General features: G+C 35.7%; 1 protein-coding gene across 4 annotated transcripts in view; it reads right to left on the reverse strand.

Annotated features, from left to right (window-relative positions):
* Positions 1-17,138, reverse strand: part of LOC126920954 (putative fatty acyl-CoA reductase CG5065) — a 109,282-nt gene continuing 92,144 nt past the window's right edge. For all 4 annotated transcript variants that reach the window (XM_050731998.1, XM_050731996.1, XM_050731999.1 and 1 more), the window contains 5 exons: positions 4,964-5,731; positions 4,037-4,285; positions 3,435-3,784; positions 2,684-3,280; positions 1-2,108 (listed from right to left, as the gene is read on the reverse strand). In XM_050731998.1, the coding sequence (XP_050587955.1) occupies positions 1,967-2,108; positions 2,684-3,280; positions 3,435-3,784; positions 4,037-4,285; positions 4,964-5,173 (1,548 nt within the window). In that variant the 5' untranslated portion in view covers positions 5,174-5,731 and the 3' untranslated portion in view covers positions 1-1,966. The remainder of the gene's footprint in view (positions 2,109-2,683; positions 3,281-3,434; positions 3,785-4,036; positions 4,286-4,963; positions 5,732-17,138) is intronic.

Below are 17,138 nucleotides of genomic sequence, written 5' to 3' on the forward strand. Positions count from 1 at the left end.
TATATCCCAAATTTCATCTATTTGTTTAATTACAAGAAAACAAGTAAATGTACTCGATAAATTCGAGCTAACTTAAATATATCAAACAAAGCTATAACAAGCACATTTTTCCATTAAATGTCTCCCTTTTTTGTTTTTACAAATAATCGAATTAAAATAATAACAATAACTAAACGCATAGGAATAGTTCTTTTTTTATACAGAAATAGTAATTATACATGACCACCCAAATATCTGGTGTGGTCGGTTTGGAAACAGTAACTTGGTTCGTTGGTGGTGAAATCGAATGATGGAACCGAGCGTGTGCTTCGACGTAAAATCATAACCAAATATCCATCTATGAATCTTACGTCGCAGTACAAATGAACGAACAAAATGCCAGATCGCGACGACACAAAGGCACGACGAATTTGTAACTCCTCCAACTGGCATTAAAAATGTTCCTTTTCGATCATTTCGACCATTTCGAGTCTATGCTTTGTTCTTCGTTAACAAAGTAGTAGAACTTATTTTGTAATTCCAAGAAAAAAGAAAAATCATGTACCACGCAGACTCGAAAGGAATCGATGCTAAATTTTGAACGTTCAATCCTCCCAGCTTTCGTACTATACATATAGTTTTACTGTATTACAGCTTATTACATTAAATCGTGAAAAAGTTCACTCTAAGGAAATGGTTGGGCGTCTAAAAAAATCCCTGCTTCTGAAAGGATTAAACGATCTTTTACAGGAAGGAATTTTTCACTACTTCTACACATCGTAAAAATTATGAAAAAGGAAGAAATTTAGCGGGCGTTAAAATCGTTTGGCAATGTTGTAAAATACATACTCGCATAATAATAATCTAATCGCTTCGATTTATTTTCTACGATTAATGTTAAATCTGTTTCTCTTTCCCCTTTTCTTTTCTCTCAAATCTTTTTCTCCGCTTTGGCAAAAAAGAAATGTAGCAGGACGTGTCCTCTATAACGCAATACACGATAGAACCTTATTGCTTAAAAGATCACAAAAATTCACTGGAAGATTGAATCGATTACTTAAATAGTCAACCAATAAAAGACACATTATACACGATACTGATTACTTTTCAAAATGTAAAAATACAAATAATTTGTCCTTTCTTACGCATCTTTTATTTTTGATCACCAAGATATAGTGATGTAAAGAGAGATCCCGTAAAAAGAAACATATTTAACGAAATACCAATGAAATCACAAGGTTTTATGGCAAATGTCGAATAATTTCGATCAGTATTCGAGTTACCGGCTCACGGAGTTCACACGTCGTATAATTTCAAAATCGCACTTTACGATATAACTATCGTGTGGTATGATTTAAATGTAACAGATCGATAAAAAGTATCAAGAATCAAATCTTTTAGCAACAAACTTGCTCGAATATCTCAAGTGTCTCGTCACCACGGATCAACGATATGCGAAATATCGATATTCAAAAACGGAACTCCTTTTTGAGACGGCGTCATGAAAAATACACGACACAGAAAACGTATGGTCGTAAATATTTGAACTTTCTTTTCCCTTTTCTACCGTTGAACAAAAAGACGACGTATTTACTCAAAGGTGATTACACTCTTTCTGTTCAGTTTTAGGAGTTATAACAAAGTGACTTTTATATATAACTTCGAAAGCTTCGAATGTACGTCTTATCATCCGTATGTGTGTTTGTTTGTTTTTTTTTTTTTTTTTTTTTTTTTTTTTTTGGACCAGTTTCGTAACTGCACCTCTCTGTGGAATTGAATATCTCTAGCGAACGCTAATTTAATTATGAACAAATAGAAACATCGAAAAGGCCAACCGATGGGATGTTTGAACATAGCGATTGCTCGTTGGAAACGGCGAGCAATGAAGTCGGAGAACAACTCGCACCATTGGATTATGCTTCTGTACGATTAGTGGTTGTTGTTTGTTATAACGCTTTTCGCGATCCTCAACCAGCGTTCTGAGCCGTCAAACAATTATACGGCACACACGTAACACCAGAGACACCAATGAATAACATGCGTTTTGGGTCACGGTACTTCGAAACAACAGAAAACGCAGTAGTACTAATAGCACCCCGAATTGCACAGCTTTGTGAATCCAGTATAATCTGAAACAGATTATATCAGATAGATTAGTATCATAATATAGATATATAAAAGGATAATTTCAAGATATTTTCTAAGTTAAATATGAAGATTACAAGGGAAAATATGATAAGTACAATTTAGTTTATTTTCTAGTTCTCACTTAGTGCTTAGAAAAAGGCGTATTTCGATATAACATAGCTAAAAAGAGGAACAGCCTATCCAATCTAAAGACATAAGTCTTTTAGCAGTTGATAACATAATATCTAAATATGATATTCGATGCTTTTGAGAATAATCAAATATTCTTTAATTTCATAAACAAATTTAAGAAATGGACAGTTTTAATAATATGTGATTGATTGACGAGGTATTGGATTTCAAAATGCTTTCATATGTAAAGCATTTTTCATCTTCGTATGCTTATATTACGTTGATTCTTCTAGTTAACGATATTAATTGTATCAAGACATTAAAGTGTATTAAATATGATGATATATACGTGTATATGAAAATAAGTTTGCAAGTAAAAATCACGTTGTACTTCATTTTCTGTATTTTTTAAATTTCTATTTTTGTTATCAGGAAGATTACTTACTTCTTAAGATGCACACGAGCAGCTGGCAGTGTGTCCGGGTTCTCCTTGAGGAGGAAGTGCCGAATTCCCAAAATATAGTGTTCCAAGTATGAAGCCCAGTCAATTTGCCTAACGTCGAATGTAAATGTCTGGCGATCCTCGAGACTAAGCTCTTCGTTTAATTCTCGGACATTGTCATCTTTGAATTTCCATTGTTGCGTAGTAAAGTACTCCAAGTATTTGGTAGCTTTCTCGAGTTTCGATTGTAATGTGACCATATTGGCCGTCTTGCCCTTCAGTCGAAGAGTAAAGTCTAAAATGTGCGCCGGTACAATGTGCTGGATGAGCATGCATATTTTGTTCACTAAAGCGGAATTGTGGCACCTGCCACCTGGGTACCAAATCACATCGTTGTATGGGTGCATTCGGCTATACTTGAATGACAGTTCAACGAACTTCCTCCAGGTGATCGGGTTTTGTTGGCCTGTGCAGCAATTGTATATGGGAATCGTCTTCGTGCGATTCGTCGCGGTCTTCCATGCCGCGACGATCATCAAATTGATCACTATGTCGACCGGCACTATATCAGCTACCATTTCTCCCCGACAAAGCATAGTCCTGCGATATATATAACGAATGTTTATTTATTAATAACCGAATCAATCATTTCAGTTATAAAGTTTGTAAAGAAACAAAGTATCTCATATTGTTTATTGGTTTAGCTTTACGTATCTATTTAACTAACATAGAAATTACTAGGTTCTGAGCTTACCTGAAGAAACCTTTGCCAGCTGCGGCGATAAGTCCAGTTGGTCCGTTCCAATTATCTAACCATCCGGCAACTGGTTCTCTAAACGATGATAGAACTATAGTGGGTCTCACAATTGAAATCGGTAAATAATCAGATTCTGCTTCCAACATTCTTTCCGCTAGGGCTTTGGTAAATGTATAGGTATTCGGTCGTTTGCCGATTAAAATTGGTGTTATATCGTCAACCATCTTGTCATCCATCACCTTCGTCAAAGCGAATATTTGTTCTGGTTCAGCTATAAGAGGATAGATTTCTTCAGCGATGTCCTTACGGTCACAGTTGCAATATGCCGTTGAAACATGGATCAGCGCCTATGCATAAAGACATAAAGATTAATTTATCTTTGCTATCCTTTCTCTTCAGTTTTACTTTAGATGAAAAAGATAAGACAAATCTCTAATCGTTACATCTTATAGATTAATAAATTAAATATGTCAGACTAACATAATAATTAATAATAATTGTTCAGGGATTGAAAAGCAAAAACAATTACTTCGTCACACATAAGAATGAAATGTAAGGGCGTTTATATTATAATAGACTACAGTGTACATGTTCTTTACCTCTAAATTTTGCATACGATGACACAGATTCAATAGCTGTTTAGTGCCGACCATGTTAATAGTAACCGAAATCTTGAGTGCCTCATCAAACTTCACAGTAGCGGCAGAATGAAAGACGACTGACACGTTTCTTATTAGGACGTTCTGATCAGATTCTGAAATACCCAGTTCGTGTTCCGTGATGTCTCCAGGCACGGCGATTACCTTCAGAAGCTCATTCGGTGCGTCTCGACGTAGTTTATCGAACAGCTGCAAACATTTAAATAGATTAATTTTTTTATTTAATGGACAATAAAATAACTGTAAAGAGACATTAGGTTGTTCAACACGTTCACGGTTATCTTCATCGCAAATTCCTACCAAATAACGAAACGTTTGAACGCATACTGCTCTTAAATGTATATTAAAAGGCTAAATCGATCAACTTCACTTTTTATTAATTTCTTATTTGAAAATTCCAATTTTCAAGAAAAAGAAACGACTTATTTCCATAAGTTCATCTACTGTAAAATGGAAAGAAGTTCCCTGTATTTTGCACTACTTAAGTTTAGTGGTATCATAAGGATTAATGTTAATTCTATGAAAACATATCCCTTTTAAATTGTTCTTCGTTATGGATTTTCTGAACAATCTAATACATGTCCGGAATACATTGTAATATTTTTACAATACACGAAAGCCCAATACAAGAATAATAAGAAAATATATAATAAAATATTTGAAGCACATTGTATCTTTTTAGCATTCAAGAATAATTATATTATGATTTTATTGATTGTTATGACGAAATAGCGAGTAAATATTTTTAACTGAACAAAGAAAAACAAATACGGTGCAAAGGAAAAAAGATGATAAAATCTGAATGTTCTATAGTTTCGGAAATAGGAAATACATCAATTAAGGAGAAAACAAAGCAGTTGAACACACCGGTCCATTCAAGAGTGCCCGCAACCTCTGGTGTGCATCCTGCCCCTTTTTATTTCTTATCAAGACATAAATGTTTTTTATTGGGCAAGATCTGAGTAGTTTCTCGACAAGGACTTTGCCCATAAATCCAGTAACGCCAGTCACGAAGATGCTTCTATCCCTGTAGAATTCCTTCACGGACGTAGTCTGACTGCTACTTATTGTACTCATTTTGACGCGTCTACTTTCTTCTTCTTTTTTATTTCTTCTTCGTTCAAAATACAATAATTCTTAATTAAATTCTTATTTTCAATAATATCAAGAACGTTTTATATATACGACGTTCTATGATGTCTTTTCTTTTGGAAGCTTCTTAAGAACACCTCTTCTTCAATTATTTCCCTTTTCTTCTTTCTTTCTTCTTCTTCTTCTTCTCTCTCTCTCAATCTTTCTCTCTTCGGTTTTATCTTTGGTCTTGATACGATCTTTGATGCTTATCTTTTTCTTCTTAAATGAGATATAGATCTATATGTACACGTATATCCTCCTTCTTTTTCTTCTTTTCTTTTTTTCTAATCTTCTGTTACTTTTTCACTCATTCGTTTGCGACTGTACAAGTTAGCAGAAGAAGAACCGCAGCTCCCTTATAGATGGATCAGAGTTTGAGAAAGTTGCAACGATAGCTAGCACAGGTTCACACCGTTCCACGGGTTTCCAAGTGGGTTACGAATGGATTTTATTTCTGGTGGAATCATTTCGTGCCTCCTTACGACCACGGCATACACTTGGCTGTAACAAAAGCGAACGGCGGAATGTTAGGAACGTTTGAGACGCGTCTGTTTCATTTAATTAAGAAGTTCGAGTGGCAGCCAAAAATGCAGAAATATAAAGACGCGTTGAAAATAAAGAGCAACTTTGGCAAATTAGTTCGACGAATATATTTTGCATATAAGATTATGCCTCTATGCATTTTTGCATTACCATTTCCTCTGTCATAAAAGAAACGACAGATCCTTCCTGGTTAGCTAATATGAATTTCCTAGTTAATCCATTCAGAACCAAAATAAATTGATGAAAAAGTATTTCGAGAATTTGCTCAGTATCTTTCCGTTACTTTTACGTTACTTACTTCTTTCGTCCAAATCCCACGATACGAGGATATTCGAGGAAATTGAAATATTTCGCCCTTGTGATAAATTACTTTTCTCAAACGATAGCTACTCTGTGTCGGCAGTTTTAACGTTACTGCTATTTGTCACACAAAATCTAATTAAGAATCATCGCCTCATTAGCTTGACGCGTACACTGTAAAATTTCTAAATTTCTTCTATCAACTAATATATATCAATCATTTTCAGATAACTGTTACGAGTGATAACGTATTTGCGACCATCTAGGCAGTTGTACGATAAAGTGAAACTCAAGAAACTTATCTATCCGCGAATTTTTTTGCCCGATTAAGAACGACGTTAAAATTGAGCAGAGTAATACGATGAAAAAAATATTCCGAAAGAAGAGATACGAGGGAGTTGGATCATTCGTTGCGCGGAACTATTCGTTCGAAACTTTTCAAGTCTCGCGTAAACGCGTCAAAATCCACCGTCTATTTGTTGATATACCGTGTGTCTCGCGCTATTCGATCGAATCACGGTAACGATAGGAAACCAACGTTTTATAAAAATAAGTTTATAATATAAGTTTAAATTTGTTAAAAGATAGTAATTGTTTAAATCCTCGCTCGAAGAAGAAGTTTGTATAATCTGAGCTATCCATTAGAAGAAGAATTATGAGCGATTACAATTTTACAAAAAAAAAAAAAAAGAGAAGTTAAACGGATCGTACAAAGTACTAGCGCAATAATAATGATTAGACAGCATCTCTTTAATTATATTTAGAGAAATACGAATTCGCATAAATATCCGTTGTTTATCAATGGAACAGCGTATAATGAGATTGTGACGAATAGCTAAAAGATCTGAGAAAAACATACACGTGCAGATAGTAGCTTGTAGGAGCATGATATTACAGAAGATTTAAACGTTCAGTGGCACGTGTTGTACGATCTCATATGATCCACGCTGAACCTTCCTTTCAAGCTTCTATTCTAGCGCATGTAAATGAAGTGACAGTGTGTAGCATCGATGCACGTAGCTCGAATCGAAGACTGAACGACACACAGCGACACTGAATGGGCGCGTGTTTAACTTTTGCTTTTTATATGCCCGAATAATGTACATTCGAACGTTTTATTTCCAACTAACGATAAAAATGTGAGAATTTAAACGAGCTGACAGATCGATTTGTGAACACGTATACATCTATTCCACAATGTTGAAAATGACTCGCATCACGCGAACTTTGTTTACCAGTTTATTAGGAAACATCATTCGCGAGTAATAGTGAATCATAAGTAAAATTCATTATCAGAGTCACAGATATCCTATTGTTAATTATAGCAAGACGAGGAACATTGATCAGATGGCGTTAAAAAAATTAAGAAAATTTTATTTCAATTTCGTTAGCAGTAGCTTTATTTGAAATTTGCTTTAACTAAAAGATAAGACAATTGAAATAAATAAGGGAAGAAACAAATTTACTTAAACACCAGTTTTATTCACGCTATTGTTGTATTTTGTAATTTTTAAGCGTATGATATATCTGGAAACAATTTCTAGGATACAATCCAGATTTTCTTTCGCACGTTCCACAAAAGAAGGTGGACATGAAAGAATGTCGAGTGGGACTCGACAAAGAAGGTCCTGAGATAAAAACTGACGTCGAGTCACGCTCGATGTAGGAGTGCAAAGGGTTAAGAAGAATTATAATCAGCGATAATAACGACTAAGTTACAGAGTTCATAAAAATCTCGCCAATTCGAACTGGCGATTTATCGTCCAAATAACATGTAATTATAACAAGATTGCATAATATCGATCAAACCACATGCGACATTCTTTAAGAGGCATCTTCTCTCGTTTCTATTAAAACCAACAAACTTCTTCGAATCTGAAATTCCTGCTCTGTCGCGTGACGATTTTCTCGATCTCGGGTCTGTTTCACGTCTCGTCGAATTGTACGATTTCTAGATGAATAGCAGAAGAAGAGGAATATGAGAAGAGAAGGAACTTTTAGATGCGCGCTGCTAAGCGCAAAAGCTGCAGAATACTAGAAATGTAGATAAAAGCGGTTTCGGTACGATTCTAGGTCAGCGTCCTGGCCTCGAAACGGTCACGAGAAGGCGCTCATTCCTCGGCCTCCACGGACGAAGAAACAAGGAAGAAAAGAGAGGAACGTCGTTCGACCCCGTTACACGAAAACCCGTTATGCGACGAACAACGACCGGTTGACTGACTGACAAAATCCTCGTTTCCTTTCTGTTTCTCTCCGTCTTCCGCTAATCGAGTCTTCCTCCCTCACAGGGTCGATCTTCCCCGGTCTATTTTTCCCGCTTTTCTCCCTGTCTTTCGTTATTTTATAACACGATATGCACTTGTAAGAGTTTGTCTTCTATTCGTCACCTTTTAGGTTCAGCAATAGAATTCGATCATTAGTTGTAATAGTCTTCCTTTTTGTCAATCAAATTTTCGATAATTCAAGATATACAAGAGAAACGTGGTTCCTTTGAAACATTTTCGTCTAAATGTTTTAAATATTTAAATATAAATAAATATTAAATATCCAGAACACACACCGGCAAACGTATAAATTATTTCTAATTCCTAGTACTAATGGTATTGCCCACATTCTACGTTATAAATTCCTGAGGATATATGAAAGTATCCTGAACGTCTTAATTTATACGATGTAGGTCACTTCTTATCTAGCAGTGGTAATTAAGGGTTAATCAGGTTTCTCCATTAAAAATGATCATCCGAGAATTTGATATTCAAATGTAAAGTTGGTGGTCTACCGAACGTCACAATTACGAGAATAAATACCAATAACAAGGACGTAACAACGCAGAAATAGGTACGATGGAAATTCTTAGCGATAATGGTTGTACGTTCATGTACATTATGCATCGCAATTTAACACATCGCGTATTACGAGGTCGAGAAGAATACGCAATATAATGACGCCGAACGTAGCATTAGATTATTATCCGTTGTGCAATCAGAACGCGAAATTATCGAAAAACATAGCCAGGAAAAGTGAAAGTTCACCTAAAACGTTGCCGTTAAACGAGAGCGTAATATTATGCCATTGCGAAAACGTTCAAACGAAGAATCAAAATCGGCCTTCCGGTATATATAGATAAAGTCAGGTTTCTTTTTTTAATTCTTCTTTTCGATCGAATTATTAGTTATTCTGTGGACTTGATGTTATATAAAGAGATATAAACAATTCTATCTCCAAACTGAATAAAAAGACTCGTGATACGATCGATACAAGAATGTACAATCAAAAACTCGTTATCAAAAATTAAGGCTTTAGACATGTAATAAAAGATATTTTCTCAATTAAACGTTCATATGCCATTAGAGTCGATTGCGTTACGATGGCTAAGAAATTGTTAGAGGTACGAGCCAAAGTTTATTCGTGCAAATTCGACTGATTTTCTTTATCCATTTCTTCCAAACGATCCCAACAAATTCCTTTCTTTCTCTGTCTCTGTCTCTCTCTCTCTCTCTCTCACTCTCACTCTTCTATAATTTGAAGAATCAATACAAAAAGCGTGACATCGGTTTTCAAGCATCGCGTTTGGCGGCCCGCCAAAAGACATATGTTGCTAGTAATTTTGGGACCATTAAACGAGTGTGCTTCTTAGCTTAACTTTCGTTCAGAATGGCACGAAATGCGAAAAGCCTTTCGGGTAGACCTCGAGATAATAACAAATTATGTAATATCAACTCGAACATTATCAGAAATATTAAGCTTATCTCAGTGAAAGAATCTTGGAAAAAATTTTTTGAAATTTTGGTCAACGCTGCCGACCCGCCTACGAATGGAAATAAGCTCAACAGTCGATAGAAGATTGTAATTTATTCAATCTACAGATTCCTTAAGGCTATCCTTCCTAATAAATTTACATAACTCGTAAAATGCAAAACGAGTCACTGAATTCTTGTAATCAGATAATACTTATAATCTGTGTTACTACAGGAACCCTGTTTGGGCGTAGGATCTAGTTAAGACTAGAGCTACATGCCCCACTTTTAAAAACCGTAATCTACTTATACAAGGTATTCAGCGAAATGATGTACGCGACTTTTAAAATGTACTTGCGATAACGTAGGGAAAAGAATGTTTCAAAGGAGGTCGACCTGTTTTGAATCGCCTACAAATTCGAACAGATCAAGTGGCCGAAAAATATTTCTTTCTATAAGAGATCAAAGTCATTTTGATTTTCTAAATGGGACGATGCGAATATTCCTGATCTCGCAGTGTCGTAACTGATAGCGAAACGAGTTAAGCAACTTAAATCGCTAAGAACTTCGGGCGACCTTGACTTCAGAAATCTCGAATTCGTTGGCTCGTGGGTTCATTAGTCCGTGAAGTTTGATTTAATAGAGCGTTGGCACAGATATTACGAATGAAGTTCGCGTTGTTAACAAATGATAATAGTTCAAATTACCAGACTACCTTTTATGTAGGCAAAGGATAAGTTCGAATTTTTCTACACGGCATTGTACAAATTTTTCAAAAAAAACTTACTTGTCAAAGGGAAGCTTTGTCAAAAGAAAAATGTACGTAGAATTGATCTTGAACATGATTTTCTGGTTCGATCATTTTCTTTTTATTTGTTTCATTTACTGCAACGTGTAGTACCTGTCACATCGTGTAGTGCTCAAATGCACTAATTGTTTTCTTGAAAAAAAAAAAAATGTTATAGTCTTATCAGCCTTTACATTAATATATTTGCAATTAATTTGCATTTCAAAGCGTCCGTAACAGCATACGCGTTGGTATCTGTTACCGATCGCTCGTTGTTTATTTGTAATGCACATATGTAAAAGAGAGTCGAGCGAGCTTAAAGATCCGTGCACAACTGCATACGCGAGACTGTAAGAAATGGCTGTTATAACTGAACTGAAAACGAATATCATAAATGTGCCATACGATGATTTCCACCACGAAGATATCAAGATGACGCTCTTTGGCGTTTCTCAATGATAAAATTTTGAAATAAACTACGTACTTACGTCTTCTTATGATACGAACAACCGATCTCGTACAAAATTTCTAATGGTGTGTCAAACGGCGTCAACACAGTGCTGAGCAATCAATCAGCGTGTTTCAACTGTTTGGTCTATTCTGACAATTGCGTGTCTTTTCTTTTCAATCCAAAATATCTTTTGACGATTTAAAATATCTTTTGACACATATATATCAGTTATCAAGAAGTATGTGCCAACAGGAGATGACCACCCAACCGATTGGTAGTCATTTATCTAGAGAACTATTAGTTAAACAAGAAAGGAAGCTAATCAGGAATAAAGATATAAAATTCTTCGAATTTCGTTGGAAGAATCAGGCACGTGGAAATATCAAACAAGGTCTTCTGGATGTATTTTACAAAACATGTGAGGAGTATAATTTCTGATACCCGATCACACCAATGATTTTCTAAATTTAGAATATTAACGCGACTGCTTAAACAAGTCGTATTTAGTGCGGTTTTGTTCGGTTTCCCAGAACATCTGAAACCCGGACTCGCTCGGTTTCTTGCATAAAGGCCTTCAATTCGAGGAACTCAGAAAAACGCAAGCGTAACAACTACAGAGTACTTCGTTTAAAAAGTAAATCAAAAAGTATTGAAATTTCCGTTCGTTCGATGTATTTCGTAAAAGGAAAAATGTGTAACACTCGTTCATACATCGCATCAGACAATAAAACACAGTGTTACTTATCTTTCCGTTGATAAAGAATAATAACTGAGTGATTATCGAGATCGGCATGTAAATAAAGCGATTTATATAATAATTACTTGTAACAACAATAAATGTCTACGATATTATCATAAAGCGTTCTCACTGTCTTCTGATATTCGTTGTTATCAAGTAGCCTTCCAATTATTTTAAAGAATATTTGGAATCATCAATGTTTCTCTAGCGCGATGATTCTAAAACTGAGTATACGTTTTAAATATAATAGATTTACGATCATCGGTAAGGACAGTTACATGATGCAAAAGGTCTCTGCAATTACCTTGGACGACAAACACTTGTACCCAATCTTCATTACATAATGATCGATATTTAAAATCTAATTACTGCGATTCTCACCTCTTCATATTGGTCGTGTGTTTTAAAATCGTTTGTGTTTTATTGTAAATTTTATATCAAATAATGTAATTCTACAATTACTTGGTTACTTACTAAACACTTACGTGGTTTAAAAAGACACTTGTAAATAGAAGAGCAATTTTATTATCTGTATTATCTGAGCAATTTTCAAGAATCTAAGATAAGGATTGTAGCAAAACGCCAATGATAACGTAATGTATACACTGTAAAACGCAACTAACTGATGCGAATGTTAAATTGTTAAAATACATAAAACATCAAACAGCTACAAGATCTTTCCACTATCATCACCACCACCGCTATCAAAATCCAGATTCATAATTCTTTTTGTTCCAATTATGTTTCAGAATCGCTTGTAGCGGACTCTGATGCTATTTCTCTGGCTGATGTTAAATATTCCGACCAAGTAACATTCGTTTCGTTATTCGAACGTAGAAAGTAATTTTCATAATTCGAAATCTAACCGAATAGTAGAAATCATTAATTTGATATCTAAGAAAATTCTCTTCTGAACGAAGAAATATAATAGATAAGGGAATATATATAGAATCGAGACTCAACCCGTAGCATAATTATCTCTTCTGTTTTCAAGCAATTTACCTGTGTTTGATAAAAGAAAATTTGGACAGGGTACCATGAAGCCGGAGAAGAACAGTTACGAGCAGGATCGAAGCTTATTCAACGTAACATTACAATACGAAGATCATTAAAATTCTAGTAGGTGTTTCATTTGTATCATATCAAAGACGCGCTTTTCCTGTTCATTGTTCTGGCATCACAAATCGAAAGTCGATAACCTCGTGACACACTTCTCGCGAATAATCCACATTAGAAAAATATTGCTTACTACTTACATGAGACACGTGTTTCAATTTTCGTTTTGGTGGCACGCAAACAAGATTTATCGAGGGAGCATATTTTCGCCAATGTCATATGTCAATGCCAATGGGCATATCACTCGATGGACGTTATAAACGAAAGTACTTCGCTTGCACAATGGGTTTCAAGCTTCGAATTTCGAGCATCGACATATTCGAAAGTAAAAATTTCGCGATGCGAATGAATTCCCAGAAAATTTCAGATCTCCCAATTAAATTCTTACAAAGTCGTAAATTTCCAATTCGAAGCTGTTTCAAGTCGAACATCCGCAATTTAAGCTCTTATAAAGCTCGAGGCTCCGAATTCGGTGTCTTTTGAAACGGGAAATTTGTAATTCAAAACAGTCTTGTGCGTCGTACTTCGCATTCGAATTCTAATAAACTTTCACTTTTCATCGCAAATTCTGTAAAACATTTCGAATTTTAATATCCAACTCCTTCGAACTTCCCTCTTCGTTAACATTTTTTCTTCCTTTTTTCCTTTTTAACAATCCTTAGTAGATTACTGCAATTTGTCCTGTAGGACATTCGACAGGTTCTTTTAGCTTGTTAAGGGTAGGGTGTGGGTGCTAATTCCATTGCATCAGTGCTATTACAAGAATCGGATTTTGCGTCATTAAATCCTGCGGTTGTTTCTTTCTCAGTGTTCTAACGGTACTATCGGTGTACAGTGCAGTGGCTAGAGCGTTTGCTCGGTTTATCGTTCTTGTTTCCTATCTGTCGGATATTTGCTGGATTTCCTCGTTTGCAGCGGCGATTTAAGGATCTTTGATTAGTCCTTCACTTCGTACGTACCAAGGTACGCCCATTATCGTAGGAAACACGATCGATTGCACCACTTTGACTTCCATTTTGGCAATGTGGCTTTTAGCTATTTTAACGCGTAACTAGATACCGTACGTCCCTATTGCTTTTTTATTATGACTTTATAGATCAGTAACTTGTTTTCTACATTTAGTTTCGAAGGATGGTTGGTTAACCGGTACATGTCACGTTATTCCTTTTAATTCTTACTTGTTGCATTTTTCTGCGTATGCGCTATTTCCAAGTTGCTTTTGAAGCCAGGTATTTCGCTATTTTTATTCGCGGTGTTTCATTGTTCCGAAGCGTGACTTTTGGAGCGTCTTCTTCACGGATGGTGAAAGTAATGCAACTACGTTCGTTGCAGTTGAAACCCTAAATCTTGAGGATGATTTGTCATTACTTCGTTTCTTTTTTCTTTCTTTGTTTCAATTTTCAACGGGTCTCGACGAAGCAGAATAAGAAACAGACTTCTTTTCTTTCACACGTTAATTAACTCGTACGTATGCACAGAGCGACAGACAAGAGAAACTTCACGACACATATACGGCTAATGGGTTGTACTCGCAAAATTTGCAAAATGCACCGCTGAAACCGTATAAATTTCATACGTCACTGTATGATCTTCCGATTTGTAATGTAGATTCAATAAGAAGAATACGAGTATTGTATGCGTTAGCGATGAACTTCGCCCGAGATAATTACGACAAAAAGTTGGTTAATTCTGATCAATCGCCGTTCATGTTATACATATTTCATCACTCTTTCTTCGTTTGAGCAAAAATGCTACTATTTTTATTCGCCGTTCTAACCGCACGAACTACGAAATGACCTAAACATTCGATTTAAATCCATAAAATTAGTCATTTTCAGGATCGGAGTATTAATTCGTATGAGACTACAGTTACGATTGACCTTGCTTCCGTCCATTATAATCAAACTTGATCACTTTTAATTATCAGAGATTTTTACCGCAATAGTTTGTCCAGCCTGGAAATACGTGACAAATATCTCCGATGCGCACGTTTTATCGTGAAAAAAATATTTATCTACCTGACGCTGATCGTAGCAACGAAAACATAGTAAAAGACAAAAAAGAAGAGAAGAAAAAAAGGACAAGAAATTTTGTCATGAAAAGTCATAAAAATCGAATTTTACGCGAAGAAGTCCAATGCAAAGATCGACGTTCGTTCCTTAGACTTTACATACGAGATCTTCCCAGAAGCGTATTTTTCTTCTCTTTTTTTTTTATTCAAAGGTGTTTATTACGATCGACTCGTCTGTGGAAATTCTTGACAAATTAGATGGCGTTGTGACTGGACACGAACAGCGATTTCGATTGTTACATATTGTATGTGATATAAGGATCAGAATAAAAGAATTATAAATAAGAATAGTTACATATAATAAGCTAGTTACGTATATAGCAAGAACTGGACCGATTAGAGCGAGTCTGTCTGAGGTTGAGGCTTATGGATATTTTAATTTTTCTTTGCAGGATTATTCAATCGAATTAATTTGGATCGTCATGAATTTTGAGAAGCATATAAATGTTCGACAAGGCCGATTTCACACGGAGATACGAGTACCGTAGAGATGACGCGAAAAATCATTAATAAGCATTTATCACAACGACCGCAACGATCTAATCTCACCCACGATCGTGATCGTGATTTTGCTCGAATTATTTCTTATAAAACGCTTCGATGTAGCTCGCATACGAATGTCTGCATTCGCTTAATTTTAATTCAAAATTACATTACGTTTCCTGCGTACAGCGTAAATTTATTTCGTTTAACATCAAAGATGAAAAATAGCTCGATCTTCTTTTCTTCTTACGAATAAGATATTCGTCTTTTTTTCCTCCCGATTTCAAAATTATAAATATTCATTTGACGTCGTTAATATAAAATATACAGGTGGTGTAACGCGTGCAAAGAACAGCTGCGCTCTCCTCTAATCAGAAACTATCACGATAAATCACTGTGAAAAGTCACCGTAATCGAACGAACACGATCGAATAACTCGTGATTTTCGCAAGTGCCGGTTCACGTCATATCTCTAAACACGATTACACGTACCGCCGCTGAATGTACTCATTTGTGTCAATGTTTCATTTGTCGCGACGGCTTCGTACGAAAAGTATCGTTGCCAAGATACGGGAAACGAGTATCGCGATACTATGACTCACGAAAATCGACGCGTGAACTTCACGTTCCCTTCGCGTACGTACATACGTACGTTCGTTATATTCAGATACGCGTACCTCCGTATGAAACCGATCCTAAGCAAAAGTAGAAGCAACTAGAATAGAAATCGATAAAAATTTGTATCTTTCGTCGAGTTAATATCTGTTTGCGAAATTTCTTGATTTCGCATGTTTGCTCGTTTCTCCAAGGTTCATTAACATCTCTGTCCGAATGCCCAGCTTCATCGCCTTGTATTCGCGTTTTATCTCCGAATTTCTTCTTCGTTTCGTTATATCCGCTGATTTACAACCGCGTTTCTGTCTTGCCGGGAACTCGCTTCATATTCTATCATTAATTTGCACTCTCTGCTGATAGGTTTGCTTGGCTAATAGGCTCAACTATTGCATAGCTGTTTGATCTTAAGAGTAAAATTTGTGCATATATGCTTAGAAGGGGCATTAGCAAGCGTAAATGATCGTTTTAAACGAAACTTACGCACTTATGATGTGGATCTCGAAAAAAAAAATATTTGACGTGTATCTCCCTCTTCTTCTGCTTCTTTCGCTTTTTCTCCCCCTTCCCTTTCTTTACGTGCTCGTAACTACGTTGAAGGAGGAGAAAAACTATGGCCAACGTTCAGAGGCAAACGTATTCCACGAAACACCTCGGAAACTATGTTTTTTGAAGTTTACATGCAACGAGAATATAAATAGCAACGTATAGGGAATATGGAATATAAGAGGTACACTCTAAGATGAAGTTTAAGTCGCAGATTTTGAGTCTAAAGGTAAATACGAACGATGTTGACGAGCTTGGTGATTAGGAGACCATAACAGCGAACCAAAGAGAAATGTAAATGAAAGCCGGTGCTAACTCGCAGCAGAAGGGCTACGAACAAATAAACAATAAATAAGTAACAATCTCTGAGAAACTATTAGTTTTAGAAAGACAGCTGAAACGTACACGTTGCTTGTTTCTAATCAAGTAAATTTAACTAGGTAAATAACGTCTTAAAAAATTATTTCGTCTAAAAAGTATAACGAAAACTACTGTCAATTGCTGCAAAAGCTACAACAAAGAT

Source organism: Bombus affinis, chromosome 10, assembly GCF_024516045.1.
Source record: "Bombus affinis isolate iyBomAffi1 chromosome 10, iyBomAffi1.2, whole genome shotgun sequence".
Lineage (NCBI taxonomy): Eukaryota > Metazoa > Arthropoda > Insecta > Hymenoptera > Apidae > Bombus > Bombus affinis.